Source organism: Salvelinus namaycush, chromosome 2 (genome assembly GCF_016432855.1).
Source record: "Salvelinus namaycush isolate Seneca chromosome 2, SaNama_1.0, whole genome shotgun sequence".
NCBI lineage: Eukaryota > Metazoa > Chordata > Actinopteri > Salmoniformes > Salmonidae > Salvelinus > Salvelinus namaycush.
In genome coordinates, this window is record NC_052308.1 from 67,239,042 (window position 1) to 67,262,256 (window position 23,215).

The 23,215-nt window shown below is 45.1% G+C and overlaps 1 protein-coding gene across 1 annotated transcript in view; it reads left to right on the forward strand.

Annotated features, from left to right (window-relative positions):
• LOC120027699 (syntaxin-8-like) overlaps window positions 1–23,215 on the forward strand; it is a 46,206-nt gene that overhangs the window by 15,727 nt on the left and 7,264 nt on the right. Inside the window, exon 7 of the mRNA XM_038972692.1 lies at window positions 21,208–21,309. Coding sequence (XP_038828620.1) covers window positions 21,208–21,309 — 102 coding nt within the window. The remainder of the gene's footprint in view (window positions 1–21,207; window positions 21,310–23,215) is intronic.

The window sequence follows — 23,215 nt, forward strand, 5'->3', positions numbered from 1 at the left end:
ACAGATAGTAATACATGTGACCTAAACATCCAGGATTGTTATTTCGGACACTTGCTAAGATTGTTAGACGTGTATCCATTTCTGTATGAGTAAGTGATGACTTATTTTTTTTAATGACTTGAGCCATATCAGGTCATAATAGGAGTCTATTGTCAGTGTTGAGGATGGGCCTATGGGCTAGCCTGGTCCCAGATCTGTTTGTGCTGTATAGCCAACTCCTATGGTTGTTTGGCAAATGTTTGGCATGACAATGACCATACTGTATATAGGACCTGGCAAGATGGCACACAGATCTGCGACCAGGCTATCTCTAGGCCTCAATAGTAAGCAACAACTACCACCCTCTCTCTTTGTAAAGGACTCTTTATGCTGGGAGAAAAAGGAGATATGTTTCTATGACATAGCCATTAGTCTGTTATTTCCCACTAATAATTACGTCATTGATTCGCTGCTGCATCATCAGAGTCGCGGCCGGGGAACTCTAATGAGGTCCAAATAAATAGTGGAACCCGGGAACATTCTGGACTGTTTGTTAGAACTGCTGGAGGACCAGTGACCTCACCAGCGGGGTGGTCAACCCCGGCTGTGGAGAACAGAGCTCTTGGTCACACTCTTCAGAGAAACAGTCCCGCGAACAAATAAACGTACGCTAATGGCGGCGCTCGGCGGAGCCGGGTTGCCAGGGCGAAGTCGACGATTGATTTATCGCCCGTCCTCTTTGCTCCAGCTGCGAGCCGAGGGGTAGGGTGGTAAGGTAAGAACTTAGTAGGGCTTGAGGATGAAGGAGGAGGGGTGGGGGTGGTGTTCGTGTCACGAAAATGCGTGTCGTCATACATGAAGACACGCCCAACTCTTGTCTGGTGTCACTGAGCTTTGTGTAGCAATTACAGAGAGTGGAAATGACCAACTGACTTGGTGGCTGGAGTTTGACACGACTCTGCCCCACAGAGTTGGAAATAGTGAGGATTCTTCATGTACTAGATATAAGAAAATACACCTTGTATACCTTCAATCCTAACACCTTAAAACAAGTCTGTTGGTGGTTCATGGACAGTTCTAAGGTTCAGGTTCAGTGTTATGGTGCTTTGGAACGCTGAACGTGTCAAGTGCTACTGCTGGCTGCCGTGTTGTACCCTCTCTCATTGAAGAATAGCCTAATTTGACTTGAGTCACACTACTGTTATTTTCCACAAATTTCTCTCTTCACTGAAGGTGTTCTGTGGAAGCCCTCCTTTCTGTAACAGTCGCAGAGCATGTACATATTTAGTCACTTCCTCTGAGTCGGGTGTTTATAGGTCAGAGTAGGGACACTGATCTAAGGTCAGTTTAACATTTTCTTTCCTTATGATTAAGGTTAGGATTTGGGGAGGGTAAGCTGGTCCTGGATCAGTACATAGGGTCTGCCTCAGCTTGTATAACCGGGTTCATGCCCACTTGGTGATTGTGACACTCTAAACTTCTGACTCAGATGGAAAATATTTTCTGAAAGGCCTGGGAACTTGCCAGAGGTTTGTGGACAGAACTCTGGGCGAGAAGGTGGTGGGCTGCACAGGTCTTTCCATATGCAGTCATTTTAATAGGCTTTGGGGAAAAGGACATTTGAAATGACGTATTCTCAATGTCTCACAGCAGTTACGCTTCTCTCCTGCTTCTTTCTCGTAGAGATCATCTAACGAATGTGATCAAGTTGTAATTGAGCAAGATCTGGGAACAACCAATCCAGCGGGAGAAGCTGGTTGAAATTACGTCATTATCCAGGATAATGTCTACGTTATCTGGGAATGTCTACTGTGCAGACTAGCGCTGCTGCAGGAGTATGAATTCACCGCCCACCCCATTCATAATGACACTGCTCTGTGATTGAGTGACAAAAAATAGCCAAGGCGGGAAAATGCTAGACGGGCCTCCAGTTTGACAAATCCTGACCTGGACACGATCGATCATATGCCATCTCCTTGTCCCACCTGATGGTAGTTGTCTCTGTCTGGGGCACAGTGTCACTACGGCAGAGTGGAAGGGGACAAAGTAACAATGAGGCGGTGAAGGGGATTCAGGCAAAGGCAAGCGACAGCATGCTGATGAATGATCTTCTGTTTGCGACCGCTAGCAAATTAGCATGTGGGAAGTCAAAGGGTTTCTGGAGAAGCTTCATCATTCAACCGTCTACTTAAGTTTTCCCTGTGAGATTCACTCTTTTCACTTGTTCGCACAGCTTCGTCTTCTTTGACATTCCATTTGCTGGCCTTGCATGTGCCATGTCCCTGATTTAGCAAATGGTCTCCCTATTTTCACTCCCCAATGGCTTCTTCTTTGAGGTTCCATTTGCTTGTCTTGCACTCTCTCACAAATGGCTGGTGAGGCGTTTTGGTCGGTTTCTCCAATCTTTTTTTTCCCAGAGGGGGTTTGTGACAAAGATGAGGTGGTCAGGATGGGATCACAAAGACAGTCCAGCTGGAGGAGAGAGGAGAGAGCTATGCGGCAAACTACCATTCGTGTATTAAAGAGTACAATTCATCGCAACAGTCAGGATTGATTAAGTCATATCCTTTTCATGGAAGTCCAAGCTTTGGAACTCTGGAACTTTTTCAGGTTGTGTCGTAGTACCTTAGTTTGGTCCCAGATCCCAGACCCAGACCTCAACCACCGAGTGATTTAAAGAGATGTTATCCCAATGCATGGACTCCTCTGCCAACGGTGGTTTGTGAAGAAAGGCCACATACCTAAACAAGTGTCTAATGTTTCTTTATGTGGCTGAACTGGAGAAGTGCCAATAGGCTGATTCTCCAGTCACACATTTAACAGCATTATATAGCGACACTGGAGAAAAAGGGGTCATACCTGGCATCGGTCGGGGCTTTCCCATGTGTTATACACGTTGGAATAGTTTGTGTTTTGGGTGACACAGTATTGCCGTTCCTCTCATCTCAGGCACGTCCCATGATTCATATGCAGTTTGGGCTCTGAAACAGCCGACCAAGAATACACAGACGATCTCCGTGTAGATCTGTATTGTGGTCGAGGCTAAACAACGTGTTTTCCCTGTGCAAATGGCAGTCTACTGTTAACCATTTAAATTCTGTCGCAGCTCAGAGACCTCGATAAAAGCTTTCGTTTTTGTCTGAGAGCGAGAAAGAGGAGGGAGCGAGAGAGAGAGAGAATTCTCCGATTTATTGTATTTAAATGTTTTATTTTTATAGATGCCATAAAGCATGTAGGAGGTTTTCCCGCCGTCGGTCCAGGCCGCTGTCTTGCTCGGTGGATCTTGGCTTTGATTCGTTTCTGTACATCTGGAACGAATGTGGCGCTCCGCTCGTGACAGTCGTTAGCAACACACACACACACACATATACACACACACACACACACACACACACACACACACACACACACACACACACACACACACACACACACACACACACACACACACACACACACACACACACTAGCAGCAGAAATGAGACCCACATTAAAAGGCAACAGGCAGGAATTCCCAGATGCCAGAAAAGAGGAGTGGTCTATGGGTGTGCCAACTATGTGACGGAGAGGGAGATTTTACACCTCTTCACACATTCTTTGTCATGTTAGGACAACTGTACGGAAAGTAAATGGAATTATTTAGGAAAAGTCCATTCTTTTTTCCAACCCAGTCTTTTTTCTCTCTCTCTTTTGCACCAATAATGTCAGTGCACTGAGGGCAGTGTGAATGTTATATTGCAGGTTCTGGCACAATCTCCAACATGAGCGATAGTGGCATATGTGTATAAAAAGTATACTAAACAATCATTTGCAGTGGAATATGAACGAGATGACAGATTAAAAGCGAGCTGTTTTCAAAACACACTGAGGAATGGGAATGCATTGCAATGCGGTTAACCCTAATTGAACTTTAATGACCATTTACCCTTTTAACACAATTAGCTCGATTTGAATGTGGCCTTGTTTAGCTCGCTTCACCACCAGAGAGTGAACAGCTTTGAAAGAAGAGGCGGGATAAAAAACCTCTTGTTCATGTATTTCTTTCTTTCTTTTCCCATTTTGTTGATCGTCTGTTCTCATTGGCTAAGGGATTTCCAGTGCTATAGAGCCCTATGGATCGAATGACCCTGAGTCTGCTTTTAAAGGGAGCGACAAAGCCTTTCCACGGCTGTTTGTGCTTGGAATAGCTGAATAAAAAACTCTACCCAAGACAATTCAACCCTAAGTATATCGCCCATTAAGCACAGCATGCGCAATATCACATCCACAGCATCCTCGAATAAACAATTAGAAGTGCCAACTTTCCTCCTGACCCTTTTGTCAGCAAGTAAAAAGACTGATAGCTGACAACTGTCCTCAATGTGGGGATGTTATTGGTCTTAAAGGGATGAGTGTGTTTGATGATCGTCTTTGAATGATTTAAAGGGGATGTGAAGATTAGCTGGCTGCCTCTCCGTCTCATATAAAGAGTATAAAGAGTCACTCGTCGAGTTACTCAACCAGTGGCGTCCGACCACCCGTCCCCACTTTGGCATGGGTGAAAGTGGAGACTGAGGAAGAAGCTCTCTGGTCCAACACGTTGGTCTGACGCACACCCGCAGGCGGGCGCACTCAACACACACACACACACACACACATACGTTTTCTCTCTGATGGAGACAACTCACCACCCCACAGCAGCAGCCCAGTGCAGGGCGTCAGAGACCGAGGTGTCGCCCGGCTCCAGCTCATCTGCACCTCGTCTGTTTCTCAGCCGGGTCCAGCGAGGCCCCAGATCACCTCCAGATGTCCCCTAGCTCAGAGCCCTGTCCTGGGGCCAGAGAGTCAGTGGGAGAGGCTCCTTGGTCCTCCACTCACAACAACCACATCCAGATTGTCTGGCAATGACACGCTCATTCGCAAACTATTAATTGTGTTTTTTATCCCTTGGAAAACCACAAACTAATAAGCAGTAAAAACTCCATGTAAGTGAAGTAAACTATGATTTCACCAGCAGGCTCACCCCCCCCCCTCTTAACTAGTTGATTGTTTTAGAATGAGACAATGCTTGGAAACAAACATTTGGTTCAAGTCATTCTCATTACCGTGTCTTTGAGTAATTTGCCTCTTTAAAGTGTCTTAGATGATATTAAATGGTCTTAGCTGGCGTTAAGGTTTTAAAACGCCTGCTTTTAGACTGCGCGACACACTCCAGCATTGTACATTTGTCTTGTTCCTTTCCAAACATCAATCAAATGGTTGAGTCCTGTGGCCTGTTAAGGTCAAGGAGGGACTATAATGTTGTTCTTGCACTGAGATAAAACATCATGTTGTGTCACTTCTCCTTTACTGAAAGCTTGCATTTTCACAGGTTTGTGTGTTTGCCGTAGTGTGGGTTCGACTGAATTCCAGCATCGATCGACCTCCCTGTGTTTGACCCAGAACCTCTCTTCAGGTGCCTTGACAGCACCGATCTCACTAGCCCTCCTCAGAAGCTAAGGGGTTAACTCTATGCTTACCGTACCTTCGTTCACATACCCGTGTCACTGCTATTACTTTTCAAGGAGCGTTACCTCACCACAGTGCTATGTGTACAATTTAACGCCAAACTGGCCTTAACGTCTTAATATCGCTCTGTAATATCCCCCAGGAGGGCTTCATCGCAGATTGCTGCATGGGGAAAGGAAAGTGCATTTGCCATGTGGTGAGGTTGCAATTTCAGCTGGCACTTTCACTTTTTGTGGAGGGCAAAGGATTCCCTGCAATTTAATGTTACTTTGGCCCTGGCTCGGGTCTCACTTGGCTCTGCCGGGCCTCGTTGGCTAACGTGAGTGACAGCGAGAACAAATCTTCCCACTCTGTTTACTTAATCGCTAACCACTCCGGTTTGGAAGCCACATCCAACGGTTTGGAACCCGCCGGGATCTCGGTGGAGTAAATGTATTTAAAGTACCGCCTCTTCTTCGCCACCCGTCTGGAGGTAAAGTGGGTCACCCCATATAACGAGTGGAAGGGCTTAGACTTACCCACCACCTCAGTCCAGCAGGTGGTTCCCATTTCGGCAGGGCTAAAGAGCAGAGACCTTCATCTACTCTCCCTTTTAATAGAGAGAATATTCACCGCTGTTACTTTTTAACAGGCCACACATATGGAATATACGGGGCATGTGTTCACACTCAGGTTGTGATTAGTGAATAGGACAGGTTCGTATGAGTGTGACAGGGTGGCTGAGGGGAGGCACAAGCTACCTGTGGAGGGCTGGGGTTGGGTACATGTCACACAGTAAAATCGAACCCGGTGTTAAGCATGGGCTTAGAAACACTGTGCAGTGGCATTGAAACGAGGCAGCCGAGAGACGGGTCATTTTCCAATGATTTCATCCATAGAGAGAAAGAGGGGGAGTGAGAGGGGGGGGGGGGGGGGGAGAAGAAGCAGCCAGTTGAACCACACAGCAGGGACTCATTAGAAGTCATTCATCACAGCTGATGCAGAGAAACGGGGAGACGGAGCTAGGAAAGGAGAGGGAGGCTTCATGTTTGAATTAGGTAATGCTTCATTAGCGTCTCAAGTCTTTGGTGAGCTTTTGAAGGGCGTCGTTCCATAAGTAAAAATGTGGAGGATGGTGATGATGAGGGGACTCCAGACGCCAGGCTTGTTCACAGTCTCTCGGTGATGGGAACGCATGCCTCTTTAGGCTGTTGAAAATGCGCCGCACACATGTTTTACAGTGGAATTGTTGGGGATGGTGGAATTGTTTATTCATCTGTAAAGACACCTTAATAAGCACATTTTAAATGGAATTTGTCTAATTGTCAATTAAAGTCAGGGGAGTGTCATTGCCAAGTTGTAGCCTACTTATTACGTTAGATTTTAAGTTGGTCCTATAGTACATTTTGGGGGGCAAGTGTGATTTGCTTCCATGAAGTAATGCATGTATTAGATATTGCATGATATTAATTCCATCTCATATTGCCATACTGTAGTCCTAGAACACTGTAGTCGTGTGAGTCCCCTCTTCTGTTCCAGTCTTTTGCCACAGGTGTCTGACATCACCCGTGAAGATTACTCATCTGAGTTAACACCATGATATGACCAATGGCGATCATGTAACCCTCAAGTCTGCGCAGAGACAACCGATCACAATCAAAGACTGAAAGAGCAGCTCAAAGGCTTTAATCATAATATGATTATTTGAAACCGCGCCGGATGAGTATCGCCTATCTGACTTTGTTTCCAAGATAAGGCTTTTGAAGTGCTTCAAAAGAGGAAATCCGGTTTCTGTCCACTCTATTTGATCTGTTGCCCTATGTGTGAAATCCACAAGATTAACACATGGAGTGGAGGGTTTGATAAAAGTCATCTTCACGGCTCCCTCCCTATAATAGTACGGTGAGCTTCAAAAGCAGTTTTGCCTCACAAATGAGCTCTTTTAGCCTCGTTTTGTTGAACGTTGAAGGTTCGCGCTCTGCGTTGTGTCTCTCAGATCGCCTACGCTCGGATGAACAACCAAGTCCTTTTGATCTAACCAATCATCTTATTTTTCTCATCTGTTATGGTTTTGGCTTAATACTGTTCCCATTTTGATTCTAGGTCGCCGCTGTTCCGTTTTCCAACCAGGCTGTGTAAAAATATTTTTTTCTGGAGGCCTACGTCATGAGAGAAAGGCAGAATTCCCACAAAGTAAACATTAATAATACACAGTGTACAACATATTAGGAGCACCTGCTCTTTCCGTGACATAGACTGACCAGGTGAATCCAGGTGAAAGCTATGATCCCTTATATGTCACTTGTTAAATCCACTTCAGTCAGTGTAGATGAAGGTGGAGGAGACAGGTTAATGAAGGATTTTTAAGCCTTGAGACATGGATTGGCTATGTGGGCCATTTAGATGGTGAATGGGCAAGACAAAAGATTTAAGTGCCTTTGAACAGAGTATGGTAGTAGCTGCCAGGCGCACTGGTTTGTGTCAAGCACTGCAACGCTGCTGGGTGTGTATCAAGAATGGTCCACCACCCAAAAGACACCCAGCCAACTTGACACAACCGTGGGAAGCATTGGAGTCAACATGGGCCAGCGTCCCCTGTAGAACGCTTTCGACACCTTGTGGAGTCCATGTCACGATGAATCGAGGCTGTTCTGAGGGCGAAATCTGGTGCAACTCAATATTAGGAAGGTGTTCCTAATGTTTTATACACTCAGTGTATATTGTGCCAGGATCCACGACAGCAAAGTGTTTGTTTTAAAAGACACAGAGTGAAATGTTGTGGAAGAGCAAAGGAGACCTACTGTGTTACTGTACCTACCTGTCTGTGTTCTGTTGTCAGGGTGAAGTAGAGTAGACACAAGGTGAATGATCTAGAATAGTCTTTCTAGGGGGTTCGTGCACTGACTGGCGTGTGGATGGGAGCTGATACCGGCTGGAGGACCCGAGTCCAGACAGATACAGACCTCGACATCACAGGGCATGCCGGTGTTTCATCTTACCGCTCCCTCCCTATGGCAGCTTCTGTTTCTATGGCTCTCTGCCAGCCAAGGCCATATATGAAGGAACATCAGCCTTGTACATACTACTTTTTTGACCTTTCAGTCACAACATAACCATATTTTATCTATACAGAGGTGTCTTGAACACAACGACAAGAACATGTAACCACACGTCCACGCCAGTGCATTGAGGATACTGACTGTCTGGTCAGTGTGCTGCTTGGCTGCTGCCCTGTGCGGTACAATGCGCTGTAATTCAGCTACATCGCCACCAGTGGGCAGTAGAGGAGACGACAGCTGAGACGGTTCTGATGATGAAATGGTAGGTTTTGTGGGGACTGAGTTGTGGATTTGAGGGGAGGTTTTGGGAGGAGGGAAAGTCGTAAATGTCAATTAAAGTTTGTTCATTTGTTTTGTACCTTAGAGGTGGTTTCCCTGTCTGTGAGCGATCACCACCTACTCATGTTCCTCATCAGCAGTGAGGGCTTTCTGTAATTATACAGAATGCACTCGCAGCTGTGGAGACGATTGCGACATAATATTCCCCTAAACCCCTCTTCTTTTCACATAGTTTTCCTATGTACGTTGTGATGGCATTTAGATAGGTTGCGCTTATGTATGTTCAGTACATGAACGTGTGTGTGTACGCGCCTGACTGTTTCTCACGACAGTGTGTGCGCGAGCGCGTGTCCGTAAGTGCGTGAATCCGTTTGTGTGTGTGCACGATTGTGTGTGTTTTGGTGGTGAAATACCTTCCTTGGTGTCCAGAAGCTACGTGGGGAGGGGGGGGGGTATTTTTCCTGTATGGATGTTTTTTCAGGAACACTGTACTCAAACATTTATTCTGGCGTGAGCTACAACAGCACATAGCCCTGCCACGGCCCACGTTTGTGGGTTTTAAGCATTTTAATAGAGGGACTTTTACCACAATTGTATCTCCACCTCTCTCTCCCTGCCTCTCTCTCTGTCTCTGTCTCTCTCTCTCTCTGGTTGCCTGCCTCTCTCTCTGTCTCTCTCTCTCTCTGGTTGCCTGCCTCTCTCTCTCTCTCTCTCTCTGTCTCTCTCTCTCTGGTTGCCTGTCTCTCTCTCTCTGTCTCTCTCTCTCTGTCTGCCTGCCTCTCTCTCTCTCTCTCTCTCTCTCTCTCTCTCTGTCTCTCTCTCTCTCTGGTTGCCTGCCTCTCTCTCTCTCTCTCTCTCTCTCTGTCTCTCTCTCTCTGGTTGCCTGTCTCTCTGTCTCTCTCTCTCTGTCTGCCTGCCTCTCTCTCTCTCTCTCTCTGTCTCTCTCTCTCTCTGGTTGCCTGCCTCTCTCTCTGTCTCTCTCTGTCTGTCTGTCTGCCTGCCTCTCTCTCTCTCTCTCTCTCTCCCTGCCTCTCTCTCTCTCTCTCTCTCTCTCTCTCTGTCTCTCTGTCTGCCTGCCTGCCTCTCTCTCTCTCTCTCTCTCTCTGTCTCTCTCTGTCTGCCTGCCTCTCTCTCTGTCTGCCTCTGTCTGCCTCTCTTTCTCTCTCTCTCTCTCTCTCTCTCTCTGTCTGCCTGCCTCTCTCTACCTCTCTCTCTCTGTCTGCCTCTCTCTCTGTCTGCCTCTGTCTGCCTCTCTCTCTCTCTCTCTCTCTCTCTCTCTCTCTCTCTCTCTCTCTCTCTCTCTCTCTCTCTCTCTCTCTCTCTCTCTCTCTCTCTAACCCACAGTTTATAATGGTATCATAAATGAAAGTAATATACAGTTATAAATAAAAACAGCTTTCAGAAGGGAAAATAACATGTTGTGTATGTTTGAAGGTGACTTTATTATTTTACCTACTTGCTGTTATTTTAGTCTTTCTATGGAGTGCTATGGAACTTTTACAAGCCAATGATATCACTCCTATCAGAGGTGTTATGGAGTTCTTCTGATCCAATCAAAACTTTGAACCCAGTTCACAGCATAGATCAGCAGCAGATTTCAGATGCACTGTGGTAACTTAAAGGAAGGAGCCCTGGGACATGTAAGGAACCATTCTAAAGGGCAATCATGCTAAAGGAAACACAGCATGCAAAACGTTTTTTTAATACTCAATACCAAAACTGTCTCTTGTTACACATTCCTGTACTCTGAGTGGCTAAACAACAGCTGGCGGTTTTCCATAATAATGTCTCCATCATAGTTTTCTGTTTGAGACATATCTTTCCTTCTTCTTCTCCACTGTCAATGGACAGTGAGGGATTTGGCGTTATTATGGATGGTGAATCCTCGCTCTGGACCCAGACAAGGGTCCTGGCAGAATGTGTGTGTGTGTGTGTGTGTGTGTTCGGGGTTAAACGGGCCCTGGCTGCACATCAAAGTCCCGCTATAACTCTTAGCAGTCAGTTAGACACACTCAGTGTACTGCTGGGAAGCTCAGCTCCACAGGGGTGCAGTATAACTTAGTCCAGATTTGTTTTGTTGGTGAGAAACAGAGTCTCCGCGGGTGGTGTTTACATTGACAATACCTACAGGGTGTTTTTATAGTACTGCTGTGCCAGGCCAGCGAGACGATGCTAGATCCTGGAAACGACCTAATGCTCACTGTGCCCTCTGAAATCGGTCCAGAGATTGTGTTTCCTGTTGTACTGTTCCGCTTTTCCCTAATAACGATAACAGCATGGCCGTTTAGCCGGCACTTGTATGCAAAACGATTTACAGAACTGTCAACCGATTCTTAGTTGATGTGGCCCTTGTGGAAACCCACAATCCTGGTGTTCCTAGCACCGTGCTCTAAATGGAGTCATTGGAGGCACAAATGAAATGTTCCCCCATTTCAATGTGTTACCACCTCCTCCTCCAAGGTCTTGGTAAGGAAGTGTGATGTGTGGTTTTTGTGGCTCCGTGCCCATGATGGTTCCCGTGCTCCTCTGCCGTTTTTCTGCTGGCACCCTCATGCTCATCACACTCTCATTGTTCAGTGGCACCTGGCCATGATAGGGAGCTGCTGGATGAATCTGGAATCTGGCAACCCTCTGAAGCAATATCCTGAATGGCTGTGGCCTGGCGGGTATGAAAGACCTAGGTTTGGTTCTGAGAACCTGGCAACGGAACAGTATACTACGTTCCTCTGTGTGCCTGACCTGCGCTTTGGGTTTCTTCTCTTTTAAAGAGGCATTATTACAATTTTTATGTCCCTTGAGATGATTTCCAAGAACTTCCTTGAGGCTCCAAGAACATCGACGTTCGGCACGGGAGGGTTGACGTTTACCTAAAAAAAATGCTCAATGCATTTTCACTCTTGAAATGGTTTGGATTTGCACGTTCCACTGGAGAGCGAGTTATTTGAAGGATTCACCCCCAGAGAACCCCAGCAGAATGACATGATCGTACAACATGACAGACATAGTCTTTCCAAGTGGTCATAAGCCCCTCACCTTGTCCTTCTACAATGTGGTTAAACCAGGCAGTCCTATTTACGGCCCTTTGCTGGACTAATCCCTAATCCAGTGGTTCTCAAACCTCTCCCCGGGTACCCTTCAGCCATTCCATGTATTTAATATATTCCAGAGCTAGAACACCTGATTCAACTTGTTGACTATTCATCAAGCTCTTGACTAAGTGAGTCAGGTGAGCTAATTCAGGGCTTCAGCAAAATTGCGAAACGTCTGAGGGACCCTGAGGAGAGGTTTGAGAACCACTGCCGTAATTCACCTGACTTCCTGTTTCGCCATCACCAGTCGGACCCAAAATCAACTGTATTTCGTCAAAGCAAGGGCACAGCGGCGGGATAGGACTGCACTCGTCAAAGTGAAAGGCTCAGTGGTGGTGGATGTCTATGGCTTCTCTTTCAAGTGCATTCTTTCTAGTGGAGGTTCCACCTTCAACAGAGTCATCCGTCAACCTGACCTCCATTTTGGGTGTCCGCGTGACGACTGACGGCAAATCTTCTGGGTAAATAGGGGTAAATGGTACGGGAACCCCGTCGTGCTTGGTGGAGGGCCGTGGATTCATGGAGGCCGGGGCAATTCCAACCCTGTGGTGAGACTAATCTATGCACATGTGCTGAGGGACTTCAGAAGACCAGATGCTGGGAAGAAACGCATGGAGATGCTTCAGCTCCAAAAAGCTCCTGGCGAGTGTGTTATTGCTTACAGACAATGACTGACACAAACAGGAGGAAGAGAGACACACACACACACACTCTCACACACATCTTCGACCTCATGGCAATGCTATTTCATGGGGGCCTAAGGTGCCATTGGTCAATGCCTTGGTTTAAGGCCAATCGATCCCCTCTCGTAAGCAGTCCATTCTACACATACTTTTCAGCTTCTAAGAGCCTTAGAGGCTTTACAAACCCTTTATAAATCAGATTCATTGGACAAGCAACGCTAACAGGCCAAATGTAGTGTTTATTTTTATTATTGTTGATTTTGTTATTTTTGTGGTCACATTTTTTCCATCATGAATAAATCGTGTCTTGAGGCATGTTGTTGGTTTTGGATCCACTTCAGAAATCATGGCATTAACTGGCCATCAGCAAGTACTCTTGTTAACCTCAATAGACACTCCATTATGAACAAATAAACGGACAGCTCTTTTTTTTTACTAGCTGCGCTAGATGGTTGCTAGATGGTTGCTAGATGGTTGCTAGGAGAAGAAAGTGCCGTTGTTTATTTCTTCTACTTCCCACATGTCAGACTGGCCAAAACACATTTTCTGCACTGTTTCTTTACCCAAGTCCTTCTTATTGAAACCGAAATGGTTCGTTTGAGGTTTTTTTCTCTCCACATTATTGGCCCCCAGCTCAGCGTTGCTCTCTCCGGGTTTCGCTGTCAGTTTATAAAGTCAGAAAGCTCAGAGCTGTGAGTGCAGCCCTTACTAATCCTCACTTGTTTACAATGCGCATCGAGGCGGGGCGGGAAAGTTTAAGAAGAAAAAGAGGACGAAAACTTTGGCGGAAATGCGCAAATTCTTGTAAATACTGTAATTGCCCGGCACTACAGTATATCATCCAAGCGGAGTGCTGCGTACACGATGTGTGCCAAGTGAAGTTCCAGTAACGACAGAGTGTTGTGTTTTGCTTGGCAACCAGAGACCTCTCCTCTCTACATTGGGGCCAATTGGTAACAGTTGTGGTGGGTAACTAGCTACAGGGGCCCAGGATTCTGAGTGTAAAGTGGAGCGCTCTGTCTGTCATATCCTCAGGAGAAATCACTCGGGTAAGTGCAACGAAATGAGTGCCTGCCGAGTCTGTTTGTGTTTGAAAAACAAGCAGCACTCTCTCTCTCTCTCTCTCTCTCTGTGCCCAGGCCATCGGATTGGGAAGGCATCCTACAATAACACACACAGTTAATACAGCGTGTCCTGGAGCCAGTGGGGTGTCACTGTTTAGAATGGTGCCCCAAAGCCGCAACAGCAAACCCAGTACAAATAAGTCAGCAACTTGGGTGTTTGGAGGAATATGAAGAAGGGTGTTTGGAGGAATATGAAGAAGGTTGGGGAAGGCAGTAAGTCCCCTCTCATTCATCTGGGGGCAGACAGGCAGACATCTGGGGGCAGACAGGCAGACAGACACTCAGGGCATAGGACTGCTGCTGCTTTGCCTCTTCTACACACTCTGCCGTGACAGCTCCTGCTGGTGGTACTGGATGCCTATTGGCCCATGGCCCAACACCACATCCTGTGGGGGGTGAGACTGGGAAATCCCTCCCAGGACGCTGCATTGACAGACCCCAGTACCTGTACCATTGCTTCACTCAGTTGCACTTTCTGCCCCTTGACGAACTCCATTCCATTTCGTAACTGGCGCCAAGGCCCCAGCTCCGCTCCTTTGCTCCCGAATGACCTCCTTGCTTCTGTTAGTACCGGACCATAAGTATTGCTCTGCTTACAGTTGTGTAATAAAGTTGGATCTTGGATCTGGATGAGCAAGAACCGGTAATGTTGGACCTTGAGGTCATATCCTCCAATCCTCCAATGTTTGTTTGCAGGCGTGAGACATGATTTGAGACGCAAGACAAGGAAATGGAGAATGACGTGAGTCTTCTGCTCTGTGTCGTCTGAGAGGAAAATCTCATTGCCAGAGCCAGTGATAGGACACGGAAGGAGAACATTGTCCATGACAAACACTATTCCTCAAAGGGATTTCTGCTTCTTTGGTCTCCCAAAACAATTGGCCGTCCAATACTGAAACTAAGGCGTTCATCCTAGAACTCACTGTTCCCTATGTGCAGAGGAGAGGAAGTCTCTCAGTCTCTCCATCCAGATGACCATCCAACAAGGATGGAAATGAACCTGTTAACTATTGTGTCTTGAGACAGGAAGCTGGCATTGGATCTAAAGGCAATCAGGAACATTGTTTAGAGAAGCAGTGTAATTGTCTTGGATGGGAAAACATGGGACTCTGAGAGGGTGCAGTGTAGTCGGCCGCGGAGGACAAAGTAAAGATGTGAGTGACGTCATTGCAGAACAACATCTGTGTTCCAGAGCCTTCGGCGGCGTCATGTTTCGTCAGAAGAATGTGGCGGAGGTGTCCTACGGTGCACCAGTGTGGTTGGGGAATTGCTGTGTCAAATGACGTCACTCTTGGGCATGCCTACACCTTTCCTCCTCGGCAACCTGTACACAGGACAAAGACAGAGAAGACTAGGAAAATAATACAACCTGAAAACAAAAACAAACTCATGCGAGGGTGCTTTCCCTTCTTTGCATAGAGTTGAGAGAGCTATAGAAAGAGAGGAAAGCAAGGTGACAATGGCGTGTACCCTTTTGGAAGAGACAGGATTACGCTGTTTATTTTGGTGTTTGGGAAGGAAAGTCTCTTCTTTTTTTCTTTCCAGAGCTGTGAACTTGGCCTGTCAGTTGACACATCCGTGTAATCTCAACAGCACTGCTGTCTCTGTCTTTTGGCTGCCAAACAACCAGCCACCCACCCGGTCTTTCCCCCAAGCGACTGCGCCTGGAGTTTTTAATTGTGTTTCTAGCTAAACAAATGAGGTGACAATGGGAACAGTCGGTATCCATGAAGAACTTGCTAATTGCCTCTTGCATTTTCTTGGGGAATGTTGGAGTAAGGACATAAATATGTTTGCGTAGATTAATTAAGAAAAGTGTAGTTAGTTACTTGTGTATATTATGACGCTGATAGATTCATGTCTCTTTCCTCAGGGAAGGAAGAACACCGACGTTGTCTTAATTGTGAAGGAAACTATAACAAACTATTGTTTGTTTTCACCAATTCCTTTGACTTGCAATCACTTGTCCCTTCATTTAAAAAAAGGTGGAAAATCGAGGGCTCGTTGCCCATTTATCTGCATTTTTTAAAGTCTTTGATTGGAGTTTTTCCGTCAACTTTAGATTGCTGTTTTAGATTGGGCTTTCACATTGGTTTGTGTCTGTGGTGGTGTGTGGGTGGAGAAATCCATTCATTAAGCTTGTTGATGTGCTGCACACTGAATAGTAAACTAGACACAAACAGCTGTGTCTCGCCAACTTTTTCCTCATTTAAGTTAAGAAGCTTCTGTGTGAGAATGTGTGACTGTGTGTTTTCTGTCTCTGAGGTGTTACTCAGAGATACTGTCTAAGCAGAATCTTAGCAATAATGCCTCGCCTTGACCGTGGGCTGTATTCTAAAGAGAGCCTCATCACTGACATCGACAAAAGGCTCTGTTCGACCAGCGTGTTTACCATTGTTTGTCCTTGACGACCGAGGGGAAGGGGGTTAAAAACTTCTTGTCAATATGGGGACGCTGTTTTCACTTTGTAAAAATTCGTTCCCAAATTAAACTGCCTCGTACTCAATTCTTGCTCGTACAATATGCATATTATTATTACTATTGGATAGAAAACACTCTCTAGTTTCTAAAACCGTTTGAATTATATCTGTGAGTAAAACAGAACTCAAGTTGCAGCTAACTTCCTGTCAGGAAGTGAGAAATCTGAAATCGGGCATTCTGTTCCAGGGTCAGTTTATTAATTTGCATGTAATCTATGAGTTGACATGCACTGCATACGATTTCCCCTAGATGTCAGTAAGCAGTGAGAATTGGAATGGTGTTGCTAGGCAGATCTGAGGCCATATAAAGGGTCTTGGAACGTGGGGTGCACTCTTTTCAACGTTCGTCATGGCGCAAGACAGACCTCAGGATGGCATTCTGAAAAGCTCTCGTTATAGGCCTTAGATATATCCGGCTCTGATTTTATTCGATATAGGTGTTAAAGACATCATAATGTAGTTATTTTAAACCGAGTTATATCAGTTTATATCAGTATATTGCGATTTTCGGATATTTCTTTGTGCTGCGTTATGAAGAGTTGGGCACGTCTGGGCCACATAGCTAATGTTTGCTGCTAATTCCTAAGTTGAAGACGTCAATCTACAACCGAGCAACGATGATTCTGGACAAAGGACCACTTGCACAAGATTCTGATGGAAGCTCATCAAAAAGTAAGAACTATTTATGATGTTAATTCGTTGTTCTGTTGAAAAATGTAAAACTACTATTCCGCCATTAATTTCGGTGCGGTCTCGCTTTAACGCACGCTGTATGTCGTAGTAACGTTAATTTAAAAAATCTAACACAGCGGTTGCATTAAGAACTAATGTATCTTTCATTTGCTGTCCAACCTGTATTTTTTAGTCAAGTTTATGATTAGTTATTGATTAGATTAGGTGCCTCTCCCAAGATTTCTCCCGACATTTTGTTGGCAGCTTGGCTACTATTCTCATTGTATAACCACGATTTGTGCCGCTAAATATGCACATTTTCGAACAAACAATATATGTATTGTGTAATATGATGTTATAGGACTGTCATCTGATGAAGTTTTGAGAAGGTTAGTGAAAAATGTAATATCTTTTGCTGGTTTATTCGCTATCGCTAACGTGCATGAATCAATGCTGCTGTGTGGTTGGCTATTGTAGTAAGCTAATATAATGCTAAATTGTGTTTTCGCTGTAAAACACTTAAAGAATCTGAAATATTGGCTGGATTCACACGATCTTTGTCTTTCATTTGCTGTACGCTGTGTATTTTTCATAAATGTTTTATGATGAGTATTTAGGTAATTCACGTTGCTCTCTGTAGTTATTCTAGTTGCTTTGGTGAGAGTTGTGATGGTGGCTGCAATGTAAAACTATGATTTATACCTGAAATATGCAAATTTTTCGAACAAAACATATGCTATACAATAAATATGTTATCAGACTGTCATCTGATGAAGTTGTTTCTTGGTTAGTGACTATTTATATCTTTATTTGGTCGAATTTGTGATAGCTACCTATGCAGGAAAAAAATGATGGGAAAGAAAAGTTGTGTCTTTTGCTATGGTGGTTAGCTAATAGAAATACATATTGTGTCTTCCCTGTAAAACATTTTAAAAATCAGAAATGATGTCTGGATTCACAAGATGTGTATCTTTCATTTGGTGTCTTGGACTTGTGATTTCATGAACATTTTATTATATGATATCCCTGTGGCTTTAGGCTAGGCTATGCTAGTCAGCTTTTTTGATGGGGGGGATCCCGGATCCGGGTTTGTGACTCGTTAGTAAGGGGGTGTGGGACAAAATAGTTGGGAAGAGATTTTCGATGTACCCATTCCATGGCACATGGTTTATGAATTGATACGCAAAAAAACGCCGGATTCAAAACTTTGAATTTTTCAATTTAAATTACTATACAAAATTATTGCAACCAATAGAATGTGATATATATGGGGGGATACAATCTTCCCAGCTCTGCAGATTCTGCTGTGAGGAGGTAGAGTCATTAGATCATTTATTTTGGTATTGTCCATATGTAGCTCGTTTTTGGTCACAGGTCCAGGAATGGCTGAAGAATTGCAACATTTGCCTAGAACTAACGCTGCAGATAGCAATACTGGGTGATTTGAAAAGCCATAGTCAATCAATCAATAATATAATAATTATTTTAGCGAAAATGTTTATTTTTAATTTACAATCTGTAGAAGCTATGAGAATAGAAAGGCTCAGTACTTTTGTGAAGCATCAAAGCACAGTTGAAAAATATATGGCAAATAGAAATCCAAAATGGATTATGTTGAGAGATAGATGGGAGGGGTTGAATGGAGCTGAAGGGTTGGACTAATAACAAGATAACCAATGTAAAACATACGGGGTCTGTAAAATGTATACAGGTTCAGAACTTTTGTGAAATAGCACAGTTACAAATAGAAATCAAACTGGATGGACATCAGAAATAGAGGAAGGACTAAAAACAAACAAAATATAACTATTGTAAAATAGATTGTGTCTGTAAAATATGTATAAACTGAAGGTAGAAGCCTAACTTTTTATTGGTTCTCCAATTGGGGGAAGGGTGGTAGGGTTTGCGGGGAATAATAAAGGTATATTCTAAAAATATTCAAAACAAAGTATGTTTGTCTATATTGGTATGTGTATGTATATATGTGTATATGTATGCATGTGTCTATGTATATGGATATATATATTTACCCCAAAAATATATGGGGGATTGGAAATGATGCAGACAATTACATTGATGGAAGCAACATTCTTTCGGCAATATTTAGCTGATCCACCCCTTAGAAAAAAGGAAATAAAGGGGGTGCGGGATAGGGCGGTGATTATAGACCTCAGCACACGTTCCACTGTTTCTGATGCTAGCGTTGGGTGCCTGCTCAGAGTTTAGAAAGATGGCTTCCTCTACTTACCAATGTGAAGGGGGGGGTTGCAAGCCGTCACTTACAGTACACCGGATGACATCACTATGTGAGTATGAGCCTATGACTCTGTGCTCTCTCCCACACTGTGGGTTTGGAGGTTTATCCAGTGTAATAGCATTTCAAATAAACAACCTTCGTTTTGGAACAGGCCCTGCATTGTGGTGTGGCTGATAGGCCCAGTCCGAGCCAGGGGGAGCAGCTGTCATGTATCGGAGCAACGTGCTGCATTAGGAAATTGGGAATTATGTCTCTGGAGCGCGGCATGCGAAGAGGGGAAGCGAGTTGGTTCGTTTTTTGTGTATTTTTTGTTTTTTGTGTACCTATCCCAAGGGGTAGCTGGTCGAACTTGTAAGACCGTCTCTTGGTTTCTTTCTCTCTTTTTTGCTGCTCGTAAATTGTTGCCTCATGCTAGGATGAGGTGGATGTCCCAGGAGATGTTTTACACATGGCCCTCTCACGTCTCTCCGTCGCCCCTTTCCTCTCTGCTCCGCACTTTGCCCCTTTAAAACTGACGCTGCCTGACCCGCCTCACCCAAATTATCTCCAACTTAATTATCTGAGTTGGGCCGAAAGCAGGTTCCCTTGTCAACCACTGATGACTCCACTTACCGAAGCATGCTTTCTCACTGGCGAAGGGGCGCCTCGAACTAGGAAAGACAACTTACCTAGAGATAAGAATAGTCTGATTATGACCTTCGAACTCACTCGTGAGAATTTCATAATTTAGCCTGGTTGATGTTACACAGGACGGATGCAAATTATATTGGAGTAATTTTGTAACTTGCTAGAAAACCCTCTCTTAGACATGTATGTCTGTCTCAGACGTCAGAAAACAGGTAGTTTCCTGGAAATAAGAAAGCAGCTTGTTTGAGTTGGCAGCCAAAGGAGGCCTGTAGGTGAAAGACTTGCTTTCCTTTCCTGAAAATACTCCAACTTGCCAAAATGGGTAATACGTGAACAGAGTTTCTGTCCGTTCAGTTGATCTTTTTCTCCTCAGCCTCAGTTTGTTTAAAAAAGTCCACAACACGTCACTGTTCGTGCCCCTAGAATTTTTTATTCTGTCAAAGGTTTGCTGGAGACTGGAGAGGACCTATCATCGAGGCTTGAATTGAACAAACGACGAGCCAGTGCCACACAGCTCGATCTACAGACATACCCCCAAACGCTAAAGACGAAATGGATCATTTAGATTCTGTTTAGCAATAAATAATTTAATGTAGAACTCGAGAAATGAGCCATGCTGTTTTGACACTTTTTCGCTCATATTTCTTCAGATATTTCTTCATGTTTGTGTTTCATTGTTGAGTAATTGGTTTACTCCGCCTATGAGTTGAATAGCAAGGACAGCAGTGGGAACATTTTCAAAGGCTCTCGCCGCTGAAACACAGTTCACTCAATGTCATACAAAAACAGTCTCTTGCAGCAAGTGAAGCGATTTAATATGTAAATGCTCACTGCATTTCCTTGGGCGCAAAACTGGTTGAAATGCCATTTTTTTAAATGACCAGTTTTACATTCATTATGACGTCATGTCAACCAGTTTTGCCTGCTGGGATTTTGCTGCGCTGTAGTGTTGGATGGCAGTGACCTAAGTTGTGGTCTCGGGTGGTCTCCAGAAGTTGTGGACCACCATGGCTGTCGTGTCACCACGGCAACTCGTCGTTATGAACCACAGGCCTCCAGCTGGACGGCCTTCAAGACAGGAAGTCCTACTGTACTGCAGCAGCGCCCGGCTGGCGTCTGTTCCACGAGCGGCCGTTAAATCACAGTAGAGTCACTGATTAAAGCCAGCATTGATTCAGGAAGTACTGAATCATTTTGAAAGGGAGAAGAGTGCTTTCACACATTCCCCCCATTGCTCTTCTCTTTTGTCTCGAGGGCTGTTTGAGGCTGCCGACAGCACCTATATAGGCTCTGTTTCCTTCCAAGTCCATAGCGTTTCTATAAAGGGTGATTTTATTAGCGAGTGCCGAGAGCATAGGACTGTTGGAGGTCACTTAAATCTGAAAATAATAACATTTTTTTACATTTTTGTGGTCTTTGAGATGTACTTTAACTGATGTTGAACTGAAGCATCGTTCCAACTAACTTTGTCACTTCTCTCTTTCCCTCTTAGAAATCATCGATGACCTCACCCACCTGGTGGACAAGACGGATGACCGGATCCGCAACGAGACACGAAGGGTTAAGCTGGTGGAGACTAAGTCGGCTTCCTGCGGTGAGCACATCTTCTTTCTCTTTCTTCTCCAGGGTCGCTGCGGTCTGCCAGGCCATTTGATCTGCTCTGTGTTCCTAACCCAACTGTAATAAGTCTGTCTCTCATCCAGATTTACAAGCATCGGTCCCATCTCCTTTTTCTCTTTCTGCAGCTCTCAGTACAGTTCAGTGTGCTGTGAATGGCCTAGTAAAGGGAGCATAGACCTTCGGTAATGGGAAAGCCAGACCCAAACTCTAAATGCACCCAGTTATGTGTTATATTGAGTCTCAGTCCTATAATCTTTACTCTCCAGGTAAGTCATTTGTGATGGTTAAAGATCGTGTTAAAGAGCTCCTATCAGAACCCTCTGAAGCTGGGTTCTCCCACAGTAGCTCCATCCATCGTAGTCCATTCAGCAATATCATTGCTGTGCCCACCGGAAGCAGACTCGATGCTGCTTAATTGACCAGAAACAACGACATTGATGGCACCGAAACACCACACAGTGGCGTGGGGATTGTCTCTATCACATCTACTACTCTCTGCTATAGAAAACAGTCCCACATAGGTCCCCCTATCCAATCCCCATTCCCTTACTCTGTGAAAGGGGCTTCCAAGAGCCAGGCTGTAGTACAGACTCTGTAGTAAGTCAAAAAGCCTTTCTTGGTACCACTTTCAAAGGACTCCCAGGAGCCGCCAGTCTGTAGTGTAGTAAGTCAGCACCACCCTCTCTTGTAACCAGTCTTTGATGGAGTTCAGTGGTTTACAGAGCTAAAGAGGAGCTGTGATGCTGTGTCAATGGGGCCCTCCCTCACCATTACCCCCCCCCCCCCAATCCCCTTTAATTTGTTTAACTCGGCTCTTTGGTCTTTAGCCTTTACAAAGCCTGGCTTTCCTCTCTCAATGGCCACCCTGCTTCTTTCTCTCTGCTGGGAAAAAGATATGCCAGAGAGGGGAGGTAGCTAGGCTAGCTACCGTACAGCGAGAACGGGAATGTCCGACAAAGCTTGTTGGCTTAGTCAAGCTATGTTTGCCTTGTAAATGCCAGTCCCCGTCACCTTGGAGATGGTCGCATTGTTGCACCAGGAGCCCCCACTAACAGGCGAACAGTGGCGCGGGGATACAACAGTAAGATCTGGGGATGCGATGAACGCTCAGCTAATATAACAGTTTATGCCATTTCTGCCCAGTCACCATGACACCCAGAGGAGGTTTGTTTGAAGATCTCAGAACTAATGTCACTGGGCACATTGTGCTAACCCAGGAGTCAGTCAGTCTCTCTCTCTCTCTCTCTCTCTCTCTCTCTCTCTCTCTCTCTCTCTCTCTCTCTCTCTCCCTCGCTCTCTCACATATCTGTCTGCGTTCTCTCATTGTTTTCTCCCTATCCCTTCTCTTCTCTACAGTGCCAATGCTTAACAATTCTGTGTAGTGGGGGGGGGGGGTAGTTTGGGTGTCCCCACCCGCTCCATTCCTCCTTTTTCCATCCTCTCTTCTCCTGGTTTGTTTGACACTTGTCTTTGTCTCGTGCAAAGAAATAATTGAAACTAGAACACGCCACACATCTTTTGGAGTGTTTCTCCACTTGTTCTTGGGTGCGTGTTGATAATTCCTGAGCCTGGGCTTTATTTGTTTTTGGAACCCAGCTCGTCCAAAGCCCAGGCTTGAGTGTTATGTCTTCCTTCAGTTCTCCTATGGGTGGGAAAGACTGGCTTTGACAAGGAGACGGGCATACTTAGCATACTTTCTCTCATAAGAGAAGAAACATCCCAGATTATGCACAGTGGGGGCAGAATCCTGACTTAAGATGTGTGTTGAACTTGAGGATTTAACATAAGATGTTGCTGTTGTTAGGATTTGAGCTGTTAGGAGTTGCAGTATTTAGATGCATTACCTCCAGCAAATTCACATCTTCTTATACGTGTACTGA